This window comes from Sminthopsis crassicaudata, chromosome 1, assembly GCF_048593235.1.
Source record: "Sminthopsis crassicaudata isolate SCR6 chromosome 1, ASM4859323v1, whole genome shotgun sequence".
Taxonomy (NCBI): Eukaryota; Metazoa; Chordata; class Mammalia; order Dasyuromorphia; family Dasyuridae; genus Sminthopsis; species Sminthopsis crassicaudata.
This window is the reverse complement of record NC_133617.1, coordinates 464,935,635-464,948,000: the sequence shown is the minus strand read 5'-3', so window position 1 is coordinate 464,948,000 and position 12,366 is coordinate 464,935,635. Positions and strand designations below refer to the sequence as shown.

Below are 12,366 nucleotides of genomic sequence, written 5' to 3'. Positions count from 1 at the left end.
TTCCCTCCTTTGTGTAACAAGATCCATTCAAGATCACTAGACTGATAGACCAGGGAGTTCCTATAGATAGAGGTTATCAAGATTTTTAACAAAACAATTAATAAAGTTTCTTGCTATGCTTTTGTAAAAAGTAAATGTATGTAAAATATCAGCATAATCAGGTATATTCAGAACTAGTTGAATGGCCAGATCCAAAGAGTAATCATTAATAATTTTATATTAGTTTAGAAGAAAGTCTGTAGTGGAATATCTACTGTTTTTATTAATATTTTATTGCTGTTATTTCTTTTTTACTTTTTTTTTTGAAAACTTAAGACCAGGGGGCAGCTAGGTGGCGCAGTGGATAGAGCACCAGCTAGCTGTGTGATCCTGGGCAAGTCACTTAACCCCAGCCTCAGGGGGGAAAAAAAAAAAACAAAAAACTTAAGACCATATATTTGTGTCTTTCAACATCCTTGTTTTCCAGTGCTCCTTAAATAATAAACAGCAGTTATTGGAAGATACCATCAAATTCTTAGTGTTATTAGAGATGAGTGAGACAACTGATCCTAAATTCTCTTTTGGTTATTCTTCAGGGTTTGGATTGGGAATCACTGTTCGTTTTTCTCTAAGATTTATTTTTAAGCTAAAAGTCTATGAGAATCCCTTAGCATCACAGTAGGCGCTATACTGCTGACTGTTAGAAGACACTTAATCCTGTTTATGTTTTACACTAATTGTGAAGACTGATTTCTATGTGAATCTAAAAAGCCCTTAATTAGCAGGGCATATATAATGCCCCATAGCAATCAATCCTTGTGCAGCCACAGTCGAGTATAATACCAAAATTGATCCAAAAGTAAAGTATGTGTATTTTTATCATGCATTAGTGAGTGGTTAAGAAAACAGTTGCTGAAATGTTTAAATTTCTTTTTCTAATATGAACATGACATATGACTTACATTTTTAAAAAAAAATTATAGCTTTTTATTGACAAAACATATGCATGGGTAATTTTTCAACATTGACCCTTGCAAAAATTTCTGTTCCAACTTTTCCCCTCTTTCCCTCCACCCCCTCCTTCAGGTAGTCCCATACATGTTAAATATATTAAAGTATGTGCTAAATACAAGATATATGTGCATATTTATAATTATCTTGCTGCACAAGAAAAATCGGATTTAGAAAGAAGGTAAAAATAACCTGGGAAGAGAAACTAAAATGCAAGCAAACAATAACAGAAAGAGTATACTTGTAGAATTGTCCAATATTAGGTATAGGGATTTTGATAGATTTTTGGGATTAAGTAGAATGTGAGTTTGAGCTTTAATGCTTTCTTAATTGGTGGCTGCTTTTAGGCCTACAATGTTTTTGTGTGTTTTTCATTATCCTCGAAGGAAGTTTGTTTACGTGTCAAAAGAGTTTTCCCCTTTTTGAGTAGCATTTAAATGTAAGTTGCATTTGTTAGTACTTGAGTTAAATTTAAAGTTGAATTTAAATTTATTTTTTTGATAACCAGATATCATTAAGTTCAACTAGGCTTTTCACCCCTATTGTAAAATCATCTCACTATTTTGCTACATAGACAAGTTAGTTGACAACTGTTCTACAACAGCTCACTTAATTTCGGGAAGTTGGGCTTTCATTCTTTTTGTCCGGTTTGACTAGCTAAATCATGCAAAAGGTTTAATCTTTGCTTTTTGTCGCTTGCAGGTTTAAGGAATCTTTCAAAGTCTCATTTTCCTTGTTGGATTCATTTATAAGCTAAAAGCTATTATTATTAACATCACAGATTATTGCATTTATTAATAAATTTATCTGATTTCCAGTTCTATTTATTAAATTCATTATGCTTATTACATCAGTCATTAGGAAATTTGCTATCACAAGTCCTTTAGTAATAAATTTAAATGATATCTAAATATAATAACATAAATGCTACTTCAATAGATCTATGACCTTGATAAGTGGATACTTCCTCTAAAATAATACAATACTATATGGGAGTTTGCTGGAAACAGATCAAACTGGTGAGAGCAGATTGCTAAATTTTTAATATGGATGTTTATATTTTAGACTTTGGCAAACACTAAAAGTCAGGCCATGATTTATTATTTTGTTAATGCTGTAGACTTCATAAAATGATAAAATGTTAATACTGAAGATTAAACTTAAAACTATGTCACTGGTGTACTTTCCCCCCTCTTCTTAAAAGCTGGATGTTACACATTGGCAAATTGTATAGATCAGGGGGTTCTTAAACTACGGCCAGATGCGGCCCACTGAGGACATTTATGCGGCCTGCCGGATTATGGCAAATGGGCTGAGGGGCGGAGACAGAATATGAACTTTTGTTTTTACTATAGTCTGGCTCTTCAATAGTCTGAGCGACAGTAAACTGGCCCCCTATTTAAAAAGTTTGAGGACCACTGGTGTAGACTATGTAGAGGTCTCATCAAAGACTAAATATTTAGGTAAAAGAGATGAATTTTACTTAATTTCTATAATATAATGATTCTATGATTCTTCAGATATTAGAAAGAATGAAAGATTCTGATAAGAATACCAAGAAGTCTAGGAGAAGGGTCCCAAAACATAAAGTGAATCTTCATGGAGATTTTGCAGGAAGGAATGAAAAAGAATTGTATTGGTTGAGAAGGTATGGATGCAGTGATATGTTGGTAAATATCTTTTAAGAAGAGGGGGAAAATTATACCAGTGACATACTTTTAAGTTTAATCTTCATTATTAACATTTTATCACTTTCTGAAATCTAGACCATCAACTGTACTGTACTGTCCAACAGAATTATCCTTTTCCATTCTTTTGTTTGCATCTACAAAATCTAGTATTAATGTGTATATATATTGTTGAGTTAATGTGGAATATTTTATTTAGTCCTTTGTAGAATTTCTTTATCTTAACCTTTGAAAAAATGTCAGACTGAGGTAATTTTGGAGATATTTCCAATTAAGCTCATTTTGAGCACTACAAATTATTTAAGTGCTCCATGAACTGATGTTGTTACCTTTGTATGAAGAGAGTAAACAGATCCATCAATACCTTTTATTTGCTTCTGAGGAGACTAAGGCATTCTTTTCTTTATAAGCAACTTGCTTTCTTTTTTCACTTATAGCAATAATGTCAACACTGGTATAATTCAGTACCTGTGGCACTGTCATTTCCTTGAGGCATTAAATAAGACTATGACAATAAACAGTTAATATTTATACTTGGTCTGAAAATTATCCCTTTTCTGCCATTCTTGATTGTCCTTGGAACAAGAATAGAAAATGAGGTTGAATGCCATTCTTGTTATTAACTTCTCTGCATATATATAGCTCCTGGTATTTAGTGAGATTAGCCCTCAGAAGCAGAAATAATCTAATACTAGGTTATAATCTGATGTTAAGATATTAGTGTAGCACAGCAGAACCTTCCTTACATTTGCTTTCCTCTTTTAGAGCCTTTGAGAACTCAAAGGCTGTTACTATCTCTACATCATGAAAGGTATCAGAGTAGTATTTTTTGCAGATGAATAGTCAATATTTTCTTGTTTCTGAAAATCTGTCATCCTGAAATTTAGGACACTTGTTAAACTATGCTTACTTTCTTTTCTCTACCATAAAATTAAGATACAGTAGTGACTTTCTCCAGAGTTGTCATCATTTTTGCTTGAGCAACCAGTTTGTTCTTGCTAGTAAAAATATGGAATAAGTATCCTCGTTGCTGCTTCTACTTTTTGAATAATGAAATTGTCATCAAAATAAATCATGAAATTATTAGCTCCTTTGATTTTTATGTTATATATTAATTATCTTGTTGGAAGAAAGCCTTGAAAGCTTCATGTTGCCCCATTGAATCAAATAAGGAAAATAGCCTTGTTACTTCATGCTTCTCTACCATTCTTGGGATCTGGTTCTTGGACTCAGTTTACTTATTCTATCTAAATATTTTGTACAAATTCTCACCAAAATGTTGTTTCTTCCATGCTTCTATTATCATTCCAAAATTCTTTTTTTCTCTCAAAATATAATACTTTATTGTATTCTGTTCTGCTCCTTTTGAATAAAAAAAAAATCTTCCAGAACTAATAGAATAGTGATTTGAAACTTAGAAAAATTCTACAAAAATTAAAAAACCCTCAAGTTTCTCCTCAATTCTCATTTCCTTTTTTTGTTGCTGAATAAATCTTATGACTAGTGTGAATGAGAATGATGTTGATAAAGGAAATAGCTCTTTTAAAGTGAACTGCTTATATAAAGTTTATCATACAAATGAAAAAAAGAGACTAAAACTGGGTACTAGGCCTAAAGTGAGCTGATCTGGAATTGACAGAATGAGGTTTTTTGGATCTTTTTTATTATTAAGATCATTACTGTGATGTGGGGAATAGTCCTATATAATAGAATAAAAAAAATTTTTTTTTCATTTCTAAAGGAATTCTAGGCATCAACAAGGGAGTTGGAGGGAGGGGGAAAATGACAGGATAACCTAGAACTCACTCTGCCTTAGCACAGGTTTATTTTTCCAGCCTCTTTCCCTATAGGTGTCCTCCTTATTCTCCTTTTAGTTTCCTAGGTATAGGGCCCTTACTTCCTCTAATTGGTTCATCTATCTCCATTAGAACTCCAGATAATTTGTTTTTTGTATATGCTTGTTTTAAAAGAAAACAGCACACTTCTTCCTTATTAAGCTAGGATTCTGGAAAATGGCTCCCAACTTCACAAAAGATAACCTTCCATTTGTTATGCTGTTTTTCCAGGCTTTCTTTAACTCATCTTTGTTTATTTCAAAAAGAATGGGGGGAGGGCAGCTAGGTGGCACAGTGGGTAGAGCACCAGCGCTGAAGTCAGTATCTGGGTTCAAATCTGGCCTCAGACACTTAACACTTTTCTAGCTGTGTGACTCTGGGGAAGTCACTTAACCCCAAAAAAAGAACGCAGGAGAGGAGGAAGCCTTAATCCAACTCAACAACAACATAAAAAAAGTAATCCTCAAATTTTATTTACTATGCCACCAGTTTTTTTTAAGGAATCTAGAAATAATTTAGTGGTCATAGTGTTCTTAAAGAATAATTAGAGAAATATTAAGGGTGATGTGGTGTAAATGATATTAGAATAGAGATAGAATTTCGTGGCTGAATAGGATCTTAGAGATCAAGTACAGTCTACCATCTTGCCAGTGAAAAATTGAGTTATATAATAGGAATTAGGTGAGAAAAAATATATCTGCTTACTGAAGTAGCTTGAGTGAATAGAATTTTACTTTAACCAAAGCTCCACAACTTGTAGTGATATGTCGTTGATCACATAGTAGAGGGGAAACTTTTTTTTCAATCTAAAGAAAGTTACATTAAGTTTTTTCTCTAATACAATGTACTACATTAATATGTTTCTCAGGAAATCAATAAAAGCAAGCTAATACTTTTGTTCCAGCAGTGATGTGATAAAAGGATTCAAAGACTAAATTGTATAGATCTTTTCCTCTTATCTTGCAAATTGATACTTTTTTCTTTCTTCTAGTATATCTTCAAAAATTTCCCCTCATTTTCTAATAATTCTCTGCCTTTTTTTTCAGAATAGGTAAGATAATTATAAAAAATAAGTTATAAACAATTGCACCAAGTATAATTTAGTACATCACACTATATTATATATTGTAAAAATTATTCATATTCAAAAGGGTAAAAATAGGGTTAGATCCCAGACTCTGTTATACTCCTTTTACTTGTATTAAAGGCAAAATTTTGAGATGTAGTTGACGCTATTATTTCAATTGCTAGTCTTCAGTTTCAAAAAGTAATGTCAATTTACAGAGAATTAATAATATTCAGAAAATGGGGTGTTTAATTTATAAACAGTTTTGATTCCATAACTCGTTTCTGATAGCATTCCTTTATTTTCATTCAGTCCATACAACTCAGAAAAACAAATATATTAATTTTTGTCTCTATCTTTAGTTGGGAGCAAACTAAATGCTTCTTAGTTACTTAGTTCCATCCAGTAATTTCCTTATCTCCCATTTAATAAGTTACCTGTTATTATCAGAGAATACAGGCATTAAAAATAATTTCTTTAGCTCTTTTTCATTTAAAAAGGTAAGAGTTTTAAGAAGGAATTAAACATAATAGCTTCTTGACATTATTCACTGGATCTTTGAATCTCTGGTTTTCCTATGGTGGTCTTCACTGGGATGTAAAATTTTTGTTTCATGAAAGAAAGTTAAATAAAAGTGAATAGAACTTGTTTCTGTGCTTTCCTCAGGATTACATGACTTTTAGTAATTTATAGTGCCTATCTTGAATATGTACACTTAACAATTAAGATGTGAGATTGGGTGTAGGAGTGCCTCTTGGATACTTTTGCAAGTGGCTGACATAAGCCTTTTGGATGTAAAAACAAATTTGAAGTGAGTATATTACTCATTTTCATTTGTTGTTGTTTGTCCTTATGTCATCATGTGGGAGGTGATGTGAATTAGATTTAAGTGAGGAAGGGCTCACCTGCCCTCACTTTATCCTCAGGAGCCATTTGGGTCTAGTGTGATCAGGATGACTTGAGATGGATGGCCTTGGATCATTATATGTCTTGAATTTTTAAAGACAATACACTTAATTTTGAAAAAGCTGTAAAGTTGAATTTTATTTTTAATAACTCAACATTATTACATGTAACACACCATTATCCTTCTATTCCCCCAGATTTTCAACTTTATTGTTGTCAACAACTCTTACTTATATAACCAATTGATGCCCAAATCTTTTAGTTCTATTTTAGTTCTAATATCTCATCTGTCTTTAGACACTCACTACCTTATCAGAGTCTTCTAGTTCTTCTTTCAAGTCTCTTCCTACTCTAATCTGTTCTCCATACAACTGTTAAAGACTCTTTCTAAAGTTCTGGGCTGACATCAGTTAGGGAGTGACTGAATAAAATTATGTTATATGAATGTAATAGAATATTATTCCGTAAGAAATGATGACTGATTAAAAAAAAATCTAGGATGACTCTTACATGAATTGATGCACTTGAACTGATATACCTGTACTAATGCTAAGTGAAGTGAGAAGAACCAAGAGAATATTGTATACAGCAACAAGATTATATGATGATCAATTGCCATGTACTTGGCTCTTTTCAACAATGAGTTGATTCAAGACAATTCCAATAGAAAAGTGTTGGAAAGAGCCATTCACATCCATAGAGAAGACTATGGAGGCTGAGTGTAGATCACACCATAGTATTTTCACCTTTTTTGAGGGGAGGGGTGCTTGTTTTTTCTTTCTCATTTTTTTTTTTCACGTTTGATCTGATTTTCTTGTACAATAAGATAAATGTGGAAATATGTTTTGAAGAATTGCACATGTTTAACCTGTATTGGATTACTTGCTATATAAGGAAAGGGGGAGTTGAGATGAGAGGGAGAAAATTTTGGAACACAAGGTTTTGCAAGGATGAATGTTTAAAACTAGCTTTGCATGTATTTTGAAAAATAAAAAGCAATTGTTAAAAAAAAAAATAAAGTTCTGGGCTGACCCTACCTGTCACCCTTTACTTAATTAACTCTAATGGCTGCCTATTATTATTCTAGGATAAAATCTGAATTTCTTTGTTTGCATTTAAAGGCCTTGACAATATGACCTACTTCTCCAGCCAGATAATTTATTATTCCTCTGTAAGCATCCTACCTTACAGCCAAAATGATTGTTTTTTGTTTTTTTTTTTAATTGTTTTTCATAGTGGCTAACCTCCTTTTTTCTGTGGCCTTTGTACTAGACTGTCCTGCATGTCTCAAAAGTGCCCCTTCCTCACCTTCTTTTCTAAGAATCTCTGCTTTCCTTCATGACTCAACCCAAGCATCATTTTATAAATCTATGAATCTCAAATGTATATTTGTTAATATGATGAATTTCAGTAAACTGAGTATTTCAGTTGGCAATATTCAAGATTTTGCATACAGGATTTTCCTTCTATAAGAGTATTTGTTTTATGTATGTATGTGTGTCTGTTTATACACCCCCCCCCACACACACACACACATTTGTCTTTGCATCCTTAGGACCTAACACAGTGTTGGGCTTTATAGGAGGTAGTTTAAAATAATTTCTTAAAAAGCTTCATAATAGTGTCTAATATTAAATATTTGTTTGATTTCATGTAATATACAGTTCAATAGGCAAATTTCCATGTTTATAGCATATATTTATTAATCATGTATGTGGTGTGTATGAATGACATATAAGAAATGGAGGAGGCATTGAAATTTTTTTTTTTTGGACCAGAAATAACAAAAGTACCATTGATTTCCTTCCATATACAGTAACATTAAAACACCTACTTGTAACTCACATTTTGTAATTGTCAAGTTTGTCATTTACAACTTGTATTGTGTTATAAAAACAATGTTCACTTGTCTTGTAGAACTTATATAATGTATATTAAACATTTGTATTTATATTTTGTCTTTTACAGACGTTTACATCTCAACAAGAAGGCAACAGACAAACAGCCATATAGCAAACTCCCTGGCATTACACTTCTGAAACCATTGAAGGGTGTGGATCCTAACTTAATCAACAATTTAGAAACATTCTTTGAATTGGATTATCCCAGAGTAAGTACATCATTATAATTTTTTTAAATCCGGTTTGGGATAGAACATATTCTTTTTTTCCTCCTCAGAGATAGGATATCGCTGATATCCTATCAGGAAAGGATATTTTAACAGTAACATTTTGGTAGCTATAGCTTTGGGGGCATCTAGAGTACCAGGTCTGGAATGAAGAATACCGTTCATATTTAACTAACAGTGTGACACTGGGTAAATAAAGTCACTTAACCCGGTTTGCCTCAGTTTTTTCATTTGTAATGCTTACCTGGAGAAGGAAATGGCAAACCACTTTAGGAAGTTTGCTGAGGAAACCCCAAATAGGATCATGAAGAATTGGGTATGACTGAAATGATTGAATTAAAAAAATAGCTCATATCAGTCATTCAGTCAGCAAATATTTATTAAATACTTTCTATGTGCTAGACATTATCCTATGTGCTAAGTTGACAGAGGATATCAAGAGGATAAACTATGGGCTCTAAGAACAGTTTTAATGTGCTTATGAATCTTAGCACAGGTGGTAAAGAGAATGTGTATCTCTAGATAGTTTCTTAAATGTAGAGTAACATATAAAATCAAATCTTCATTAAATCACTATTTTTATAAAATTTAGATTTGGAGAGATCATCTGTATTTCTCATTTTTCAGGTGAGAAAACTGAGGTTCAGAAAAGTCTAATGACTATAGTCAGCATTCAGACCCATGTTCTTTGACTCCAAATACAATGCCCCTTCCAATAGGTCAATGAGCATTTATTAAGTGTTTCTACCCAGTTTATTTCAGGCACTGTGCTAAACACTAACATTGCATAAAGGGGCAAAAGAGAGAGACCTTGTTCTTAAGGACCTCATAGTTTAATGGAAGAAGCATTATGTAAACAAACATACTACAAACAAATGAAAAACAACGTGGTTTGGCTCAAGATTAAAAAGCTAATGCCAAACATTAGCTAAAATGCAAAATAATTTTTCCCTTTATGGTGAGAGGAGAGATGGAGTCTTGAAAGTAAATATACAGTCATATCTCAAGTTAAAGTTTTCTTATATCTTGACTTACAGTGGACATTATATATAGTATGAATCTTATCTGAAAGTGTGTTAAGCCTTAAAATTTGTGCAAGTGTTAATTTATTTCTTTACTTGATCCATACAATATGTGAACTTTTAAAAAAGATGGATACCACTGTATTTTGCATAACATTTAGTGAGGCAAAGTTATTTGCCACACTTTTGCCACAAAAGCAATTTTGTAAAGCAAATTTTCTGTACTTTGTAGAATCTATATCCTATATAATAGAAATTGAATTTTGAATCTGGGATCCTACCTTGAAGGATTTAGATCTTCACTTTTATTACTGTAATATAATATAATTAATCACTGGTAATAAATAGGATATTAGAACAGTTAAAAGCCTGATCATGATAGTACAAAAATTCTTCAGATAAATAATTGTTTTCTATTAGTAGAATTAAAAATGCTTTGAAATCTTTATAAGAAAAAGATTTCACCTTTTAAAAAAAATTAAGATCCTTACAGAATAATGATATAAGAAAAGAAAAAAAAAAAGATAATTTCTCAATTATCTTGTCCTGTAGGGAAAAATAAGTGTATTAACTTCTGATGGCTTTGATTCTGTATTTTCTCTTCTATAAAATGAGAAATTTGAATCTATGTATCTTAAAAGATCCCTTCCACTCTGAATTTCTGATTCTATCATCTCAGATGGCTTATGTGCCAAAATGAAGAATAAATGCTTAAAATGACAAAAAATTGTGGTGTTTTGAGAAAGAAGACAGTAGATCCATAGATTAAGAATAGGTGAATCTGTTTTGTAGGGAAATAAGTAAATGGAGAGATAAAGAAAGCCAGAGGTGTTATGCCTTCATAATATTGAAGGTAAAAAGTATTAAAAAAGAACTGAATCTAGTATAAAAATATAAAATTAGTATTACAATGCAGCTAAAGTTTGAGGTGAAAAAAATTACTACAGTCCCAAAACATTGCAAAAACTTACATATTTACATTGTTTTCTTACTTGAATTAGTTTTTGAAATGCACAGCTAAAAATTAGGCTAAAGAATCAGGCAATTAACCTACTTTCTTCAAGCATTCACTATTTCTTGTTTAAACTCTTTATTGTATTCAGAACTGTTGTATTCATTCTACTTCCTGTATTCTGTTTTTATTGGAAAGTTAGTCAGGATAAATACAAATTTAACAAAATACTTTTTTTTATAAACAGGATGTGTTTTTCAAACTGGACGTTTATCTAGAAGTAGAAATATACTCATTTAATATGTAATGTGATTAGGTAGTACATTTTAAAACTTTTTTCTTTTAAAAATAGAAAAACTCACTATTATACTATTATAAAATTGTTTACTAATTTTTATGGAGTTGAATTGATGGATTTATATACATTGTTAATTTATATACATAATTATCAATTATTATAAATTTAGGGATCTTTTAAAATGTTTAATGTCTTAATAAATATTTTGTAAAGTGAAAGCTTAAATAATTTGAAATGTATTATTAAATATCAAGAGATTATTTTTAAAAAATTCATAGACTATCAAGATATCCTTCCTTTTACTTTTAATTTAAAGATTTTGGTAATTTTATTGTTTATTTCAGCCTTGAGCAAAGAGGGAAAAGGAGAGAAAAGGAAACAGATAATTAAATGAGTTTTTTAGTCATTCTAGTAAAAGCATAATTCAGGATAAACTATTATCAAAACCTTTAGAAAACTACACATTCATTTATTCATATTTCCCTCATTGGACAATATAATTGAGAAATTATTTCATGATTTTTTTCCTAAAGCATTATAATGATTAAGGTCTTAATTTTTAAGGTGAATTTTTTTCTGATAAAGGCTATATTTTATTTTATTTTATTTTATTTTTATTTTTATTTTTTTTTAGGCTAGGGTTAAGTGACTTGCCCAGGGTCACACAGCTAGGAAGTGTTAAGTGTCTGAGACCAGATTTGAACTCAGGTCCTCCTGAATTCAAGGCTGGTGCTCTATCTACTGCACCACCTAGCTGCCCCGATAAAGGCTATATTTTAAAGCATTACTAATTCTTTTAATAGCAAACATATATATGAAGAATTTTTGTCCTATCATAACCAGCCTTTAATTGATCTAGTATCTTATTTATTGCCAGTTGCTAAATATTTTAGTACAGTAATGAAATATTATCAAACTATCAAGACACAAAGGTGATTTTGACAGTTGAAAATTGGAAGATATTTGTTTATGTTCCAGTTCTTTAGAACTGACTTGAAATGCAAACTTCACTTTAGTATCATTTTTAACTACTAGAAACCTAATTGAATTGGAGTTATGTTAAAGATGGTAGTGGCGGTTATGCTGGTAAATTAATCATCTTTGTAAGTATTTTCTTGGTATATTTAATTGCAGAATGTTATCTGAATCTTCTGAAATATGTGAAAAAATTATAGAACTTTTTACAGTATTGTGGTTGAGCAGCTTAATTTGACAATAAAAATCTTAGTGATTTTAATTTCTTCTGAGGAAAGAGTCTATGAATTCTTCATACAATTGTTGACTAAAATTTTAGAGTTTCAATAAAGGAAGATGGTACTTTTAGGATTTCAGTGTTTTGTAATTGTCAAATTTAGACTAAAAAGAGATTGGGCACTGTAGTTATGGATATTGTATAGATTGTCAGACTTGATTGATATGTTGGTTAATTTTGCTAAACCACTTTTTCTTTTTTCCTTTAATTCTTATAAGGGGTGGCCCAG

General features: G+C 31.1%; 1 protein-coding gene across 1 annotated transcript in view; it reads left to right on the top strand.

Annotated features, from left to right (window-relative positions):
* Positions 1-12,366, top strand: part of UGCG (UDP-glucose ceramide glucosyltransferase) — a 42,723-nt gene that overhangs the window by 18,676 nt on the left and 11,681 nt on the right. Inside the window, exon 2 of the mRNA XM_074280880.1 lies at positions 8,454-8,595. Within this exon, the coding sequence (XP_074136981.1) occupies positions 8,454-8,595 (142 nt within the window). The remainder of the gene's footprint in view (positions 1-8,453; positions 8,596-12,366) is intronic.